Raw genomic sequence first — 20,080 nt, 5'->3', positions numbered from 1 at the left:
ATATTTTTGGTCTATAGACTGAAAAGAAACAGGTACTCAAATTCAGTTTTGTTGATTTGAACTTTCAGAGAAGATGCGATATTTGCTTATTTTTCTTTTAACTTTAAAGGGAGACATTTTCTTTTCATTACTTGAAACGATAACATGAAAGGAATTCAGACTCCAGTCATATTGATTAATGTAATACTTTTATAAAAGAAACAAAACATTTTTTTTTCTCTCTTTAGATAAAAAAAGAAAATACATTATTTTTGCTTATGTTGGCTAAAGAAGTGGTAGAGACTAAGACTCCTGTTAATTTTTTCTCTTTTACAAATTTTCAGTATAACCAATATACGTGTTAAAAAGGGATTGCTGTTCTCATCCTGGGATATTATTGCTGCATTTGTGTCACGTTCCGGTAAAGGGAAAAAGGAGCGAGGACCCAAGCGCAGAGTGAAGTAGGATTTATTATTAATAAAATAAAATAAAAGGCAAAAATAAACAACCCAGAGGGGGAAAAACACTACTACAACAAACAATAAATCAAACAAACAAACTTGACTGGGCAGGCAGGACAAGGCAGGACTGGACACAGCAGGACAGGTAAACATCGACAACATATGATGACGAACTCGCACAGGACAGCAGACATAAGGGGTTTATAAACTGTAGGAAATTAACAAAAAAACAGATGAACATAATTAACTAATAATGGGTTAACAAGGAGGGTGGGACTAGACAATAGACGGGAGCGCATGACACAGAGAGACAACACAAGCCATGCGCTCCGATGACACAGGACAAGAACATGCGGCCAGTGAGAGAACTCATCAACCGCATGTTCATGACAAGACGAGCACAACACTGAAGCACACGACAAAAGCACGTGACCACAATGTAAACATCGAGCCACGTGCTTTGACAAAAGACGCAAGACACAAGCACACGATAGATAAACACCTTACCGTGCGCTTACACATAAGCAACGCGCATGCTTCATCTCAGCGCCAACCAAAACTGAAACCAACTAGACGGAGGCGCCGAGAATAAAGCAGCGCGATGCTGACAGAACAAACACAAACACTAGTACAAGAGCGCGCGCGTCTGAGGGACGCAGAGCGTGCGCGGCCACATCAAGCGCCAGCGCACACACTCTGCGTACACCCACGACGGCGCGCGCGCACACAGAGACAGAAACAGGACCAGACATGAGTAGTGTCAAAGCTCTGCCACCAAAACAAGAATTTACGAGACCAAAGTGGCAGAACCCTGACAGTTTGCTTAAGATTTGCTATATATTTATATAGGAATCTTCTGGGTCTGTTTTATTTTTTTATTTATTTCATATTCACTCTTGTTCTATGTCTTTATCTATTGTTTCTCTTAACTGTAGAGGTTTACGCAATATCACTAAGAGGAAAGCTATTTTCTTATTGAAGCGCTTTAATGCAGATTTTTGTTTTCTACAAGAATGCCACTCTGTTACTGAAGACGCACAATTTTGGAGGTCACAGTGGGGACTAGATCTGTGGTTTTCCCATGGCACTACTAAATCTGCTGGGGTTTGTATTTTAAAGGACAGATTTAAAGGAAAAGTCTTAAGATCTAACTGTGATGCTTCTGGGCACTACATTGTACTTGCCGCTGAGATTTTAAATGAAACTTATATTATAGTTAATGTATAAGGTTTTAACTTACAAAACGAAAATAAAGCTCTCTTCAATAGATTAGGCAAGCAGGTGATTCAAATGTTAACCATTTTTCCTAACTCTGCTCTAATCTTTGGTGGTGATTTCAATGTTGTCCTAGATAATAGTTTAGATAGATGGCCTCATCAAACTGGAACTCCTAATTCAGATTATATTATGGCTTTTATAGAACAATTTTCCTTGTTTGATCCATGGAGAAAATCTCATCCAACACAAGAATGTTTTACTTGGAGTAACAAATCTTTATCTTCTCAATCTAGGATTGATTATTGGCTTACTTCCAATGACTTGGATAACATTGTTACTGATATAATACCATCTCCGTTCTCAGATCATGCAGCTATTTCGATTATGATTCCCTTTAGAAACTTTAGTAATTTAACTCAAAAATCTGGTTACTGGAAATTAAATAATTCAGTTCTTAAACATAAGGAAGTTATTACTGGAATAGAAAAAATTATTTTGACTTACTGGAATAAAGCGAAAGTTGAAAAAAATATTGTAATAATTGGGAACTTCTCAAATTTGAAGCGGGAAATTTTTTTAGGAAATACTGTAGTGAATTGGCAAAAAAGAGAAGAGCTGAAGAAGATAGTATTATTTTAAAAATATCCACTTTATCATCCAAAACAATAGAAGACTTATCAGAATCTGGAAAAGCAGAACTTACTGAACAAGAGATTAAATTAGAAGAATTTTACAAACAAAAGGCAGAAGGAGCTTTTATAAGATCTCGAAGGAAATGGCTTGAAGAGGGTGAAATGAGCTCTGCGTATTTCTTTAGACTTGAGAGGCAACAAGCTAAATATAATTATATTGAGAAATTGAGGATTAATGGTAATATTGTGGAGAATGCAAAAATTGTTGCAAACTATTGTTCTGAATTTTACAGTAACTTGTATTCTTCTAAATTCTGTCAACAATCTACTACAGAATTCTTTAAATCGCTACATAACATAAAACAGATTAGTGATGATGAGTTCAATATATGTGAAGCCCCTCTTAGTTTACAAGAAGTTACGGATGCAATTAAATCACTGAAAAGCAACAAGTCTCCTGGAACGGACGGACTCTGCTGAGTTTTATAGAACATTTGAGAAACTTTTAACTCCTTTTTTGCTTGAGGTCTTTAATGAGAGCATAGATAGATTCTTCCTTCCTCCAACCTTATGTCAAGGACTTATAACTTTAATACCAAAACCAAATAAAGATCACTTATTAATTGATAATTGGCAACCAATTACCTTGCTGAACAATGATTATAAAATTATTGCATTAGTTTTATCCAAAAGAGTAAAATGTACTATGAACAATTTAATTGATGAATGTCAATCTGGATTTTTGCAAAAAAGACACATTTTTAATAACATACGTTTAGTATTAGATATTCTAGATAATTCACATTACTTCTCTAATGACAACTTTATACTTTTTCTTGACTACTAAAGCTTTTGATTCTTTAGAACATGAATTTTTGTTACAAACTCTTAGTAGGGTAGGATTTGGAAATTTCTTCTGTAGATCTATTAAAATGCTTTACACTAATTGCAATAGTTCTATTAGACTCAGCAGCGGCACCTCACCTAGATTTTCTTTGAGACGAGGAGTTAGGCAGGGATGCCCAATCTCCCCGTACCTGTTTTTGATAGCCACTGAACTTCTAAATATACATATTAGAGAAAGCTCCTTAAAAGGAATATCTATTGAAAACATTGAAGTGGTAATAAGCCAGTTAGCAGATGATACTGTTTTGTTTCTGAAGGATGCCTCACAGATTGCTACAGCAATAGAAATTCTTGAACCCTTTTAAAGCCTCAGGTCTCTGCCTTAACATAAATAAATGTGAATTATTACCAGTGGGTAATTGTTCAGAATCTCTAATTTGTAACATCCCTGTGAGAGAGAGTGTGACATATTTGGGAATTAAAATAATTAAGGATGATAAAAGTAGATGTATTTCCAATTTTCTACCAATTATTGAAAAAACGAAAAAGATGATGAACCATTGGCTACAAAGAGATCTATCAATCAAAGGCAGAGTTCTGAAGGTATTTCTAGATTGTCATATACAGCTCAGTCTATTTCAGTTGATAAGCACACAAACAAACTAATTGACGGAATGTTGACAAAATTTCTTTGGAAAAACAAAATTCATTATATTAAAAAATCAGTAATGCTGAATTCTTATGACAAAGGCGGCTTAAATTTTATTGATTTTAACTCACTTAATGGTAATTTTAAAATTAATTGGATAAGACAATTTCTTATAAATAGTTCTTCTATCTGGAATATTATCCCCCGTTTCATTTTCTCTCATATGGGTGGTTTAGAATTTCTTTTAATGTGTAATTACTAAATTGAAAAACTCCCAATCAAACTCTCTAAATTTCATCAACAAGTGCTTACAACATGGAGGCTTATTTATAAACACAACTTCTCCCCACATAGTTTTCATATTTGGAATAATGCCAATATCATGTATAGAAATAAGTCACTATTCTTTAACAATTGGTTTAACAATGGACTATTATTAGTTAACCAATTATTTGATAATGCCGGAAATTTGTTTACATTTACAGAATTTATGGCAAGATACAAAATTCCTGTTACATTACAGGAATTTACTATTCTAACCGGGGCAATACCCACTGGCATACATATGCTGTATAAAGGCAGTGTATGTACATCAGCACTTACTGTTTGTCCTCCTAAACCTGAACAAACCTCGGTTGGGTTTATCTGTTTCTCTGGATTTAAGCCTAATAATCACAAAATTAGATCTTTAATCTTAAAAGAAAATATGTCTATACCGTATGTTATTTTTTACTGGAACAATATCTTTAATAATTCAAACTGGACTCAAGTTTGGTCATTACCTCAAATTTTTTTTTATCACAAATAAAGCTAAAGAAATATCATTTAAATTACTTCATAGAGTTTATCCCACAAAATTATTTCTACAAAAATTTTAAATTGATATTGAGTTAGAATGCTGTTTTTGCGAAAGCTTTAATGAAACTATTTCACATTTATTTTGGTCTTGCCAATATACTCGACTATTTTGGATCAATGTTGAAGCTTTTATTGCTCATAATATCTTAAAAACCTTTTCCTTATCTTATAAACATGTGATTTTGGGTTTTTATGTTAAGGATCGCTCTTTAAAAGATGCTGGTTTTATTATAAATTTTATTTTATTATTATGTAAATTTCACATACATAAATCCAAGTTTTCCAAAAGCAAACCTCTCTTCATGGTGTTAGAAAAAGAGATTCAAATGTATATAAAAGTGATTTCCAAGTCTCAAAATAGAAAAGCCATTAAAACAATTAATATATGCTCCTCCTTTAACATTTTTACATAAAATGTTTGTATATATGCATTTCCTGTGAAAAAAAAAAGTGCATTACTAACTCTTGTAAATAACTAAAATTATAAAATGTGCGAAACATATTTGTATGTAATTTGATAATTATGTACCCTCTCCTCTGTTATTTTATTTTTTTTTTTTTGGTTTTTTTCTCTTCTTTGTTTTTTCACTTATTTCATTCTTGTTAGGAAATGTAAAGTGATTGTATTGTATTGTATAAGAAAACTGTACATGCTGGTTCTTGTTAAAAAAAAAAAAAAAAAAAAAACTAATGCTTTAATAACCTGTGCTAATCATTCACTTACAATAGCATTATAGTTCACTATTATCCAGCAAGTTTTTACGCAGCGGATGCCCTTCCAGCCGCAACACATCTTTGGGAAACATCCACACACACACACACTCATACACTACGGACAATTTAGTCTACCCAATTCACCTGTACCGCATGTCTTTGGACTGTGGGGGAAACCGGAGCACCCGGAGGAAACCCACGTGAAGGCAGGGGGAAAATGCAAACTCCACACAGAAACTGCGCCACTGCCTCGCCACCTTCACTATTGGAATTCATAACTTGATAATCCATTGTCTGTAATATTTTTTTTGCATGAGTAAAATTTGCATTTCACAGATTTTTCGTAATAATTAAAACAATGGTAAATCTGATAAATGATTAGAAATGATCCTTATATCAGGGATTATTCATTGCAGTCTTCTTGTTTTGTTTTAATTCATTGATGCAAATTAGGTCTGTAAATCATTTTTCATTATTCTGTAAACATTAAATGAGATCTGAATCACTAACCCTAAACAAAAGAGTTTGAATTAGAAACACTCAATAAAATGAATCAGCCTTTCAGTTCAAGCCTGCTGCAGTCGCTCTTCTTGGAAAGGTCAGTGCTGATCCTTGTTCTGCAGATTCTGATGTTTTAAATCTGCTTGTGGTGTTTTATTTACATGTATATGGGTGTAGGGTCCACCCAGTTGGTCCAATGACGGTATCCAATGGTGGATGAAGGTTCACTGCATGTTCAGTCTTTCCAGTGCACAATGTTGATTTATATTAAACTTAACTCATATCTGACTCCAATTTTAGTATGAGGTGGTTTAGAATATTAATATATTTATCCTCGTTTTATCTGACTCCAATTATAAAACATTGATAAGATTATTTTGTTTCCTTTCATATTATTTTAGATTATGATTGAATATTCTTTTGATTTGTTATTATACCTTATTCTCATTTACTCAGATTCCTATAGCATCTCGAGTCTTGCACCGGCCGGGTATACAATCTCTTAATACAAGCTCGTCAGTCTTGGTCATTAAACAGAGGCGATTAACCACTCTCCTAAAGTGGCAGAACCCTATACTTACTCAATTTAGGAGATTTTTTATGTGGTCCCAATAGATCTGTTATCTACTTAATCAAGACAAAGTATTTTAATAATAATCGCACAGGATTATAAGTTTGTAGATGAAGGCCTAAATACCCACATTTAGATTAGTTTCAACAATATTTTGTTGTTCTAAATAGAAAACTCATAGTTGGCCTTTTACAGTCTAAGTATACTTGAATTAATGCCAATATGTTAGTCGGATCTCTAGCAACATTGTATAGCGTGCCACACTGCTCCGTCTAACATGTTTTAGTCCGTTACTAACCTGTACAGTGGCTTGTAGTGCTATGGACAACCACATTTATCAGTGATAATAACACGAGGACAGTTTGAATAATTCAAAACATAACAATTTATTAGTCAGGTAAATGTGTATTATGCCAATTCAATCAGTCAATTCATAAAAGATCAATAAATACATCAAGTTACCAAAGATAAATCCAAGATTAAAAGATGCATTCCTGACTTTAAAATATACATAACATGGAGCATAAGCTCCATGTTACGGGCTGATCGGGGTAAGCAGAATCGCGCTGAGCCTTTCTCAAACCTTACCTTAAGTAATCCAAGAATTCCCTCAAGGACAGGGGTGTGTGCATAACAAAAGGCACTTGCATTTAGTGCTGCCTGTGGAAAAGTCACACCCTTCACAGTGGTTCAAAAGATGCCTGAAGTTATATATTTATTGTTTTGATTATGTCTATTTCTGAGAGAATGAGACCATTGTACCAATCGCACTGAGACATTTCAAATGATATCAAACATGATAGATAAAGTCACTTAGGTTAATCTAGAACATTCAAACATTGAAATGACCATATGTGTGAGTTGGGGTGGTTGAAGCCGAGTTTCAGCAGACTCAGATGCAAATGCAGCAGGAATTGGTTTTTCCCGCATTCCCACCTGCTGGGTTGTGGTCAACAGTCTCTGTTTTCAGCTCATGTTTTGAATTGTCAAAGACATCAAAAATATTTGCAATATTTCAATTCTTACATGGGCTTATTTTTGTGATGAAGAAACCCACAGTAATGATAATAAATGAGTGGATTGTGACAGATCCACAGATGCTTTCAGATTTGTGCTCATCATCTATAAGATTTATCCTTTCTCTTTTTTTATTACAGGTTTTTACAATTGTTTTGCCACAAATTTCAGAACTTTGGTGTCAATTTTCAAAAGTCTAGACACAAAATTCACAACCTTTGCCAAAATTGTACATTTTTGCAAAACTTTTAACTCTTTTTTCAAATGCTTGGATACAACACACACAAGTCAAACATACTTTATTCATTGAACTAAGATCACCTTTTCAATATAACACAATTAAACTTCAAATTGATCCCATTTCAAAATGTAACTCAAACATTACATTTGAAATAACCATGTATTAATTTACTTCACGTGATGTTATTATCAACTGATACAAGCACTCAAAATGATGAATAACTGCTGCATTATTGTTGATGTGGGGAAACTGATGTACAATATTACATGTTTAGATGATGAAATAATCAGGATAGATCAAATGACATCAGTTACCACAGAAGATGACCCAACTGAACTACATTATCTATAGATGTCATCTTTATTCATCCTTAGTCCATATTTATGGTTTCTTTGTTCTGTGTACCACTTTTACAGACAATGTTTATATATTTGACATCACTGTAAGAAAGCCCAGTCACAGCAGACCAATGTCAGGCCTGGATTTACATTGACAGAAGGTTCTTTCCAAGATTTCTGAGTAATGAAAACACCACTGAAATGTAGAGGAGAACCCGTGACCAAATCCACAAGACCAGACTGATGGTAACACAAAATCCCAAAATAGAAATCTGATATATAGAAATATATGCAAATTACATATGTGACATAATAGTTCATATGAATTTTACATATATAAAATATGTTACACATGTCAAAATATTGCCATTTGTTAAAATATTAGAATTACAAATATGTACATATATGTTACGTATATATATATGATCCATTATGTTATATATTTTACCCCTACAAATATATATATATATATATATATATATATGATATGGTTGAAAAAAATATAAACAATGATTTTTTTTCACTATTTTGACAAATTTTTGACTATTATGACATTTTATAATAATGTAATTTGCAGATGGGACCATATATCATGCCATTATTCAGCTTTCTATATGGGGACGTGAAGTGAGAAAAAAAATACAGTAAACCTACATTATGATGGAATGAATAAAACTAGTTCAGTATATCCACTGTCTGCACTGTTTCCCTTTACACTTATAGACCATAATGAAACCTGTATCATATATTTTAAACAACAATATTTAATGATTGTTAATGATTGTTTATTGAAGCGATGTACATCTTGTGTGCAGCTGGTGATCTAAAGTAGTGTTCCTGTAGTATTTGTATTATAAAAGGATTATGTGAATCAATGATCCTACAAATGCAAGACTTCTTTAAGGGAATGAATGCTGTATGCAGAACACTGGAGAGTGTTAAAAGTAGTGACTGTTTAGGATTTTGTGTCTAGAGTTTTTTTAATTGATATCAGGGTTCTGAAACTTGTGGCAAAACAATTGGAAAAAAAACTGTAACACATAATGAAGATCAAGGGCAAACAAATAAATGATGAGCTTAGAGAGTTTTAATTCATTTTAACATACAGAGATGAACATTTGTAGAAAATACATTTTAAGGTGTTTTTAAAAAGTGTTAAATTACTTTAAAACGGAAAAACAAATCGCCAATAGGTGGCAGCAAGAGACCTCTTTAATCGAGTGAAGCTTTAAGTGATTCATTCAGCCACGAATCACTGATTCAGTGACTCGCCCGACTCTATACAGAGTCCTGAACCATTCGTGTAAGGAAACGCCACTGTGTATTATTCAGAGATGGCCAACTGTTCTGCTGTTTATTTTATTATTATCATTGTAATGATTTTACTATTATTAATGAGAAAATAACGCGGAAGTTTTTAGCGCCTCGTCACGTGATCGTCAACATCCATGGCAACGGTTCTTTTTGTGTTGTTTTGAACTTCGCTCATTGGCATCTGATCTCGGCGTCCTTCGTGGCTACTGATTCCCAGATTATTGATATTATTGATTGTTGGATACATCGATTGATCGTCTGCTTCTCCCATCATTCAGGTTTGACCCTTGTTATCACACTGTGGTTTGTATTCAGTATGTCTTGTGTTCATTACAGGTTTCAGAGTCGACTCTCCTACGACTCGCTCCAGTTTGAGGGCCTCAACATCACTGCGGGAGAGCTGAAGCGGCAGATCATGAGGCGCGAGAGGCTGAATTTCTGCCAGCTGAAGATCAGCAAAGCCCAAACTGATGAAGGTGAGATGAGGAAAAGCCACTTAAACTATAATACACTAACATTAGATGTGTTATCAGACAGACTTGTAGAAGCTGTGATTTATTATCATGACTCTGATGGTGACATATAGTGATGTTTTGAGTGTTTTAAAATGCTAATGGCACTCAAAGTATACTATGGTAAATGATTATTAATATATAAACTTTATTTTGCTGTCAGAATACACAGATGATGATGCTCTCATCCCCAAAAACACATCTGTCATCATCAGACGGGTCCCTGCTGCTGGACTGAAGTCATCAAACAGAAGATTTGTTGGGTAAGTCATGTGAAATAAGCGCAATCGTCCTCTGATAGATGTTATATCAAGAGTTTGAGTCTGTCTGTGGTGTTTTAGTCACACAAGCTCCTTTGTTTTGCAGACATCAAGCTGGACCATCAGCTAAATCTTCTCAAACAGGTGATTCTTCACTCCTCTCACTGGAGCAGCTGTTGAAGGTATTGAACAAATGATTAATTCACCCCACTGTGCTGCTCTGTATTGAACTGCAGTGTTTGCATTTGAGGAGTCATAATGACATGTAGTGCAGAATATCAATACTCAGTGTAAAACACCCCCCCCCCCCACACACACACACACAGCTTCTTAAACAGACCAGTAAAATAAAATTCTAATGTGCAAATGCCTGTGAAACAGACTGAGAATTTGGCTGAGGCAAAGGCATCAGAGGAGGACAAGCTAAAAGCGGTGATGTACCAGTCCAGTCTGTGCTACTACTCCAGCAGGTGAGCGTTCAGACACTGACAGGTTTGGTTTGTGAGAAATGTTAGAGCTGATTCTCATGGTTCTGATGTTCCTCAGTGAGGCCATGACACTGCTTGGGCTTCTTCCACCCAACTATGTCTGCTTTCACTGTGGGATCCCAGGACACCACATTAGGCACTGCCCCTCTAAAGGGGTAACTGGGTTTTCTAAGCTTATGGTTGCTGTGAACTTGAGCTCTCGTCTCCATCAGTCAGATTGTTTGCTCTGTCGTTTGACTGTCACTCATGAATTCACAGGGCAGCAGCTCTGCTCCACACAAGCGCATCCGGAGGAGCACAGGGATTCCCCGCAGCTTCCTGTTGGAGGTGGACGACCCAAACCGAAAGGGAGTCATGATGGACGGCAGCGGCAAATACGTCATTCCCATCATAGACGCGTGAGTAAACTGTACTTGGCATTGCAGCATGTTTTAGTGTTTGTGAAAATCTCACATTATGTCTGCTTGTGTGTGTTTGCGCTCGATCTGTTCAGTGAGGCCTATGCTGCTGAGAAGAAAAAGAGGCCGTCCTTCTCCTGCCAGACCAAGCCGCTGCCCTCCTCTTCCTCAGCTGGTGCAGCATCTTCAGTCCAGGACGCCAGAGGGAAACGTTCCCGCTCCCCATCTTCACCAGAGACGCACGGCGACCAGAAGAGACCCCGTCATTGAGAGACCTTCACCCAAGAGACCTGGAGCCGACGTGAGCACAGTGTATATATTGTACATAGTTTATGAACAAAACTGAATAAAGATTTTAGCAGCATAAACTGTGGACTGGTTGACCTTCACACAATACAGAAACACAAAAGAAAATGATCGACACATTAAGATAGAAATGATGAACAAACATGCTGCGGGAGAACCAGTGTGCTGTCCTGCTCACAATCTAAAACTTTTAGTTAAAGTTTATTTCAGAGGTGCTTCAGGGAAACTTTTTCTTATGAAAGGCCAAAAACTAAACTCGTCTGAGGGTGGTGAGCTGGAGGTAAATCTACCAAACTGTAAAATTGTCAATGTAATTTCCAAATTTATTATTATTATTCATTATATAATTTACATGATTCACTGAATACTGTAATTTACAACATTTCAAATTCTTTAATTGTATTAATAATTATACATTTTATAATGAATGAAAGTCTTACAATAAAACATGAACAATCCCATTTATAACACCTAAAATACACTTTGCCTTCGCTTGCTGATGTCTTCTGTAATGTCTGCTCTCCTTCAAGTGACTATTATTTTATTTGATTCATTCACAACATTTCATTGAAACATTTAATTTCAGTTTGTTTATTTTTGTATCTCAACAGTTAAAAAATAAAGTTATGTTGGATTAGAAATGACAATCTCTGTTAAAGACTTTCCCCCAAAACTCCCCATCATTCTCCCTCTCTTCTCAGATGGGATGGGGGGCCAAATCAAAGGTTACCGTGGATCCACTTTGGCCCACGGGCCCTAGTTTGGGCATCTCTGGTTTACACCGATGACATGCTCATCTAATCAATCCTGGCCAAACAAAATGTTGCAGCTCATCTGGTCTTCAATGATCCCAAGAGAGCCCACGTCACACCTCTCTTACCTCTCCACTTACACTGGCTGTCAGCTGAAGGTTCAAAACATCTCCACTTGCTACTTGCTACACTTGCCCCTGTGTCCAGAAGTGAGCACTGCCTCTTAGAACCATGCCATCAAGGATTTGGGGGTGTTTAACCCTTTTGTGCTGTTGGTGAAGTTTTGGTCCACTCTGGGCTGATTTTGAGGCTTAATTTACCAACAACTTTCTCTGTGGTTCAGCAAATGGGATGATTTTTGGTGACAAAGTCTTGTTGACACATATTTTGGGAAAATACTTTTAGAATTTTTTAAAAACTCAACAATACACTCTGAGCAAATTTATCACCCTTTCATTGTGTTCATGGCTGTTTTTGCCCAAATGATTTCCATTATTTTTAAATGCAACGTCATGACAGCGTATAATCATGCATTCTTGATTGTTGGTGGTTTTTCCTGTTGGGAAGAGGTAAGATTTGTGATTTTTGCTGGTGATCATCAGTTACAGTTCAAAAAAGCTTGATTTCTTGCTTTTATTTGGTGTTTAGTGAGTGTGTGAGGTTGTAAGAGAGACTTTTACACACATATATTGATGTGTAGGAGAAAATACAAAATAGGCACCTCAGCTGTCAGAACATAGTAAACATAGTAAGTGTACTTATGCATGTACTCTATAAATTGCAGTTTTACTCCACAGAACTCCATATAAAAATCAGACACGCTTTTGTACGGGGCAATGTAAAGTATTTAATGGTGCCAACTGATGATCAACAGTAAAAATGAAATTTGACCTCTTCCTAAGTGGGAACCCACTAACCAGAGTTGGTGCTGGTCAAAAGGAGACCCTAAGATAATTTTTACTGCGGTGCTTCAGCAGAGAAACAAAAACACACAAACATATGTATTTAAATGTGTATTCATTTATTATATATAAAAATATGCATATAAACACGCAACATTAAATGTTTCATAAAATAACAGTTTACGTCAAACACTGACATGTCTTCTGCAGAAGGATTCCTAATTGCAAACATTTACAAAGGTTGTCATAAAACCCTGTCTGAAGCTGTAGAGATAGACGGTCCTCGGTGCTGCATGCTGTATCTGTAACGGTCAGCTGCTGGGCCCGGTTTTTCAAAAGGTTTAATCCGGATCAAATTGATCCAGATTTAGTAATTCTGTTTTTGCGATCCTTGATCACGTAATCCAGCTTACTTTTTGAGCCAGTTTTTCAAAGCAACATCGAATTGGATCAATCTGATCCGGATAGGAACTTTTCAGGATCACTAAATCTGGATTACCAGTGCTCAAACAGGATAGGAAATCATTATCCAGATTTTTTGGATCAAAATGATCCAGATCCTACAAAAAAGATCTGGAAAACCCAAACTAAAGGTTTGATCTGGATCAAAACCAAGATTAGATTACGTGATCTAATCCGATTATGTAATTCGTTTTTTCTTTTAAAAAAACAATTTTCAAGATTTGATCCAATCCCTTATCCAAAATCCTAGTGGATTACTTTTAAAAAACCAGGCCCTGGGCCCGTTTTTTCAAAAGGTTTAATCCGGATCAAATTTATCCAGATTTAGTAATTCTGTTTTTGCGATCCGTGATCACGTAATCCAGCTTACATTTTGAGCCAGTTTTTCAGAGCAACATCGAATTGGATCAAACTGATCCGGATAGGAACTTTTCAGGATCACTAAATCTGGATTACCAGTGCTCAAACAGGATAAGAAATCACAATGTAGAACTATAGATATGTAAAGAGCGACAAGTAGAATAGCCAGCGTGGGGTCAACATAACTTTATTTTTTTTAAATGAAAACTTAATAAATATTAAATTAATAATAATAATAAATAAGAAAAACAAGAAAAACAACACCGCATCCTCTTCCAGCATTCCACTCATCTGAGACCTAAAACACTGTACATTGAGGATATTTATAATAAGTTTCAAATATAGATGTAAATAAAAAAAAGACTTAATGTCAAAAACTCCACAATAATCTCAGACTTCCTCATCTGATGTGGAGAGAGCAGCTTGTCTGAGCGTAGCTTTTAGGAGGCGGATCTCATGTCCTTGGCCTTGGTTTGCTGCAGTTTGGTCAGAGTCAGTTGTTCCCCCGCCAGACGAAGCTGTGCTTCTGCCCTTTCAGTCTCTTTTTGCAATTGTTGAAAGAGATTTAAAAAATCAGTCATTGCCATTCTTTGCATTTTTTGTTTATTCTGTAATCATTGCATGCATCACTAATAAATATTCTAAAAAGAAAAATATTTTTCATTGTGATGAATATATATATCAATTAGAGACAAAATAAAATTGATTGTTTTTGGTCAATTTTCACAGCTGTTTGGGGGATTATTTTATGAGGCCAAACTCTTTCTACGTTGCTGGAGGCCTATACTGAAAGGCTAAATACATTAAAGCCAATAATCACTATAGCCTGACGGATGAACAAATAAAATTAAAACCTTATGAATAAATAGTATATATCGTAAGATACTGCATGATCCAAAAATAGTATTATTTAATACATTTTTTAAGTTTTCATTACATTTTAGGCATGAAATCCACGCTAAATCCACCCTTCTGATGGGATCAGTTTAATCCAGGTTTTTTGGATCAAAGTGATCCAGATCCTACAAAAAAGGTCTGAAAAACCCAAACTAAAGGTTTGATCCGGATCAAAACCAAGATTAGATTACGTGATCTAATCCGATTAGGTAATCCGTTTTTTTCTATTGATAAACCCATTTTCAAGATTTGATCCAATCCCTTATCCAAAATCCTAGTGGATTACTTTTGAAAAACCGGGCCCTGGGCCCGGTTTTTCAAAAGGTTTAATCCGCATCAAATTGATCTGGATTTAGTAATCCTGTTTTTGCGATCCGTGATAACGTAATCCAGCTTACTTTTTGAGCCAGTTTTTCAAAGCAACATCGGATTGGATCAATCTGATCCGGATAGGAACTTTTCAGGATCACTAAATCTGGATTACCAGTGCTCAATCCCAATGTAGATAAATAGATAGGCCTGTGTAAAGAGCAACAAGTAGAATAGCCAGTTTGGGGTAGATATAACTTTATTTTTATTTAAAATGAAAACTAAGAAAATTTAATAAATAATAAAATAATAATAATAAATAATAAAAACAAGAAAAACCCCACCCCATCCTCTTCCAGCAGTCCGCTCATCTGAGACCTACAACACTGTACATTGAGGATATTTATAACAAGTTTCAAATATAGATGTAGATAAAAAAAAAGACTTAATGTCAAAAACTCCACAATAATTTCAGACTTCCTCATCTGATGTGGAGAGAGCAGCTTGTCTGAGCGTACCCTTTAGGAGGCGGATCTGAAGTCTGGCCTTGGTTTGCTGCAGTTTGGAGTCAGTTGTTCCTCTGCCAGATGAAGCTGTGCTTCTGCCCTTTCAGTCTCTTTTTGCAATTGTTGAAAGAGATTTCTAAAATCAGTCATTGCCATTCTTTGCACTTTTTTTTTTTTTGGTTATTCTGTAATCATTGCATGCATCACTAATAAATATTCTAAAAACAAAAATATTTTCCATTGTGATGAATATAGATATCAATTATTGACAATAAAATGTATTGATTTGGTCAATTTTCACAGCTGTTTGGGGGATTATTTTATTGGGCCAAGCTATTTCTACTTTGCTGGAGGCCTATACTGAAAGGCTGAATACGTTAAAGCCAATAATCACTATAGCCTGATGGATGAACAAATAAAATTAAAACCTTATGAATCAATAGTATATCTCGTAAGATAATGTGTGATCCAAAAATATCCAAATCTTACAAAAAAGGTCTGAAAAACCCAAAGTAAAGGTTTGATCCGGATCAAAACCAAGATTAGATTACGTGATCTAATCCGATTAGGTAATCCGTTTTTTCCTTTGAAAAACCCATTTTCAAGATTTGATCCAATTCCTTATCCAAAATCCTAGTGGATTACTTTTGAAAAACCGGGCCCAGGTGTCAATTTTCAAAACTCTAGATACAAAATTCACAACCATTGCTAAAATTGCTAATTTTTTTGCAAAACCCTTAACTCTTTTTTCAAATGCTTGGATAAAACACACACAAGTCAAAAATACTTTGTTCATTGAACTCAGATCACCTTTTCAATATAACACAATTAAACTTCAAACTGATCCCATTTCAAAATGCAACTCAAACATTACAATTGAAATAACCATGTATTCATTTACTTCACATGATGTTATTATCAACTGATACAAGCACTCAAAATTATAATTAACTGTTGCATTACTCTGGATGTATGGAAACTTTTGTACAATATTACATGTTTAGATGATGAAATAATCAGGATAGATCAAATGACATCAGTTACCACAGAAGATGACCCAACTGAACTACATTATCTATAGATGACATCTTTATTCATCCTTAATTTTTTATATTTATGGTTACTTTGTTCCATGTACCACTTTTACAGACAATGTTTTCATATCTGACATTACTGTATGTATGTGAGAAAGCCCAATCACAGCAATATCAGGCCTGGATTCACATTGACAGAAGGTTGTTTCCAAGATTTTTGACTTATGAAAACACCACTGTGATGTAGAGGAGAACCAAACCCACAAGACCAGAAAGATGGAAACCCAGATCCTAAAATAGAAATCTGATATATAGAAATATATGCAAATTACACATGTGACATAATAGTTCATAAGAATTTTACATATATAAAATGTCATACATGTCAAAATATTGCCATTTTTTACAGTTTTTCTTGTTTGCTTTGACCTGGTTAAAGAAACAAGGTTCCACTTCATTTTCATTTTCACAATCCCAGCAGAGCAGAAGACAGGTCTTGCAAATTTGTAAACCTTTTCTCATTGGGTTGACACATTTTCCTTAGCATTTTTCAAAACAGTTAACACAGATGTCATTCAAGCAGTCCAAACTCCATTGTTTTAGCTATGGTAACCAAACAGAGACCATCTATTCCTAACCATTAGACACTACCAAGATCAGTTTGAATTCACTGAAGCAGCGATTTGAAACTCCTACACTCAAGTCTTCAATTAGCAATCAGTCTGCAAACCTTATATAAATGGTGGAAGGTCTGTGTTGTTCTGTGCCAGCATGGATGGAGGAGGTCAATTGTGGCTATATGTCCTATACTCCCAAAAGATTTGACTGTACATTGGTTTAAATGTGTTTAATATTTACAGTATTTTATTATTTTTGTCTGTTTTTACAGTATTTTAGTTTTCAGCCACAGTTTGAAAATTGTCATGAATTCAATATAAATTTAATCAAAGCATTTCTTATTCTGGATCCAATTCTTTGCAAAAAGGCAAACTTGACGGCCCAAATAGAAAGACAACAAATGGCATTGGCAATAGGCTACAATGACAATCAATGGTGGTGCACTGACTTCTATATTTTGTATTTTGTTGTCCATTGTGTAATGATTAATTCAAAGAGCTCATATATTTGTTTGCAAGTTGTGTTGTTTGAAGGTAAAACTAGCTTTTGTTTCATATTTTAAATGTTTTGACACGATATGTGCCTTTTGCAAGCAAAATGTGTCATTTTGACCATGAGTGCTGCTGTTTAGGCCTGTGTGTCTACTGTTTTGAAAAGGTGGAGTTTCAGTTGACAACTGCATCCAAGCAATCGAGAAAAACTGTGACTATTAGAATTACAAATATAAACATGTATGTTACGTATATATATATATATATAAATATGATCTATTATGTTATATATTTTACCCCTAAAAATATTTTACCTATAATTTTACCTATATTATGACATTTTATAATAATGTAATTTGCACATGTTGCCATATATCAGCTTTCTATATGGGGATGTGCAGTGAGGAAAACATTACAGTAAACCTACATTATGATGGAATGAATAAAACTAGATCAGTATATCCACTGTCTGCACCGTTCCCTCTACACTTATGTATAAACCATCATGAAACCTGTATCATATATTTTAAACAACAATATTTAATGATTATTAATGATTGTTTATTGAAACAATATGCATTTTGTGTGCTGGTGATCTAAAGTTGTGTTCCTGTAGTATTTGTATGATAATAGGATTATGTGAACCAATGATCCTGCTAATGCAAGACTTCCTTAAGGAAATGAATGCAGCATGCAGAGTTTTGAACACTGGAGAGTCTGTGTTAGTAACTGTTCAGAGTTTTGTGTCTAGAGTTTTGAAAATTGACATCAGGGTTCTGAAATTTGTGGCAAAATGATTGAAAAATACTGTAAAAGAACGGTAGTCAAGCACTTTTCATATGTATTTGAATTACTTTATAATGTGGAGTTAATTCAAGCCTTTCTGCAATGATGAGTCACACACAATGTCATTACAAAGTTCCTGTGCGCACACAGACACACACACATATGCGTTTTAAAGCTGATTTATACTTCTGCATCAAGTTTACGTGTATGGAGTATGGACACTGACGCTGACCTCTCAAAAAATAAAACTATATATCACGACAATGCGTATCGCAAACTCTGTGAATGGTCAGCTTGGTAGAGCTGAGATGTGTGGTCAGGGCTGAGAGCCATGGGAGAGTGTTTACAGGTGTTGAATCCGGTGAAGGAGCTCCATATGAAAACTTTTGTTTTGTGTTTGCCTTATGATTAAAGTTGTTGCACATTCCCTGGTTCCCGACTATGAATGAGTGAGTTTGAGCTACAGTATGTTGCATTAACAAGCAGAAACTCAACACAAAGGAACAAGGAAAACCTGTTGCCAGCTAGCATTTTGGAAGTGTTATTGCAGAGCAACACTAACAGAACACAGAAGTTTAAGTGCATGGCTTCACGCAAGGCATGTGCCATAGGTCACGGTGATAACTTGTTGCAGAAGTATAAATCAGCCTGAACTTTTCACTGTTTTTGACAGAAATGTGACAGTGAAACCCCTATATGACTGTTCATGTCTGTACACGATAAATGATTCTGTGTGCCTTATAGTGGGGGAGAGCGGGGACGAAAGTAACACTGGACGAAAGTAACAAAGGCCAGATAACATTGGCTTTCCAAGCTATGACAGCATATTCAGCCCGTTACTGTAACAGCAGGGCAGGAGTGGGACTTCTTTTCAGCCCTGCAGTTTCAAGCCTTTGACCGGCCCACCTCTGTTCACGACTGACTATATAAAATAAGGTCATTTGCAATTCAGTTTCTAAAGACACTATCACGTCTTTTTCAAGGAAACAGCTGCTTTAGAACTTCAAATGTTTTTCATAAATATGAGAAGATTAAAGGGTAGCTAAATCTCCAAAGCTATACTTTAAACATCACATTGTCCCTTCCTGCAATATCTGAAAATATATTCTGTGCAAAATTATTTATAGATATGCAGTCTTTTGTAACGGTGGTCACACAAAAAATCTAAATAAAATATGTACACCCACATAAGTAACCCAAACAGTATTATATTGTCCTCCTAACACTAAAAATGAAATAATAATAATAAAAATAACACTTTACTCAGGAGAGGTTAGAGCAGCAGCATCACAACACAACATGCTGACCACTGGACCACAATGTAGCTGTTATGTTGGTGAGTTTGGAAGAATAAATAAGTATTGCGCTGGTATCTGCAAGACTCTTTTAACCACAGTATTACTTTCTATTGAAGGCTTAATCTTTTCACCCCTTTTTTATATTTCTGATCAAGTTATGTCAGATTTAATAATGTAGTGAATCATCTGATTTTCATTGAGCAGGTGTAATATTCATTAATATTAATTATTCAAATTCTTTTTTTCACTAAGGTGCCGCTGTTTAAGGTCGAATGCTAAATGATCATCATTAACCTGCCGGCTGCGTCTTGCTGCCTGCGAGAAAATAAATAAAAAGAGTGAGGCTATGGTCAAATAAATAA

At 35.1% G+C, this 20,080-nt stretch overlaps 2 protein-coding genes across 3 annotated transcripts in view; both read left to right on the top strand.

Annotated features, from left to right (window-relative positions):
- The window catches only part of zgc:174354, a 90,236-nt gene that overhangs the window by 25,035 nt on the left and 45,121 nt on the right, over window positions 1-20,080 (top strand).
- Window positions 7,045-11,774, top strand: LOC141376551 (E3 ubiquitin-protein ligase RBBP6-like). Of its 2 annotated transcripts, XM_073916502.1 has the most exons (7): window positions 7,045-9,815; window positions 10,015-10,114; window positions 10,218-10,293; window positions 10,493-10,581; window positions 10,658-10,754; window positions 10,858-10,997; window positions 11,093-11,285. In XM_073916502.1, exons 1-7 carry the CDS (start codon window positions 9,656-9,658, stop codon window positions 11,265-11,267), a joined length of 837 nt encoding a protein of 278 aa, XP_073772603.1. In that variant the 5' UTR covers window positions 7,045-9,655; the 3' UTR covers window positions 11,268-11,285. The 2 variants fall into 2 exon arrangements, with proteins under 2 accessions (XP_073772603.1, XP_073772604.1); XM_073916503.1 differs by lacking the exon at window positions 10,658-10,754 and having other exon boundaries at window positions 11,093-11,774.

The sequence above is a fragment of the Danio rerio genome, chromosome 11 (genome assembly GCF_049306965.1).
Source record: "Danio rerio strain Tuebingen ecotype United States chromosome 11, GRCz12tu, whole genome shotgun sequence".
Taxonomy (NCBI): Eukaryota; Metazoa; Chordata; class Actinopteri; order Cypriniformes; family Danionidae; genus Danio; species Danio rerio.
Note: the sequence above shows the minus strand (reverse complement) of the source record. Positions and strands in the feature narration are given on the sequence as shown.

Bases quoted from the DNA above. Each gene is read 5' to 3' on its own strand.
- LOC141376551 (XM_073916502.1), top strand. From the start codon at position 9,656: ATGTCTTGTGTTCATTACAGGTTTCAGAGTCGACTCTCCTACGACTCG. The intron at 10,582-10,657 runs GTGAGCGTTCAG...GATGTTCCTCAG, and splicing joins CTGTGCTACTACTCCAGCAG to TGAGGCCATGACACTGCTTG. The intron at 10,998-11,092 runs GTGAGTAAACTG...CGATCTGTTCAG, and splicing joins GTCATTCCCATCATAGACGC to TGAGGCCTATGCTGCTGAGA.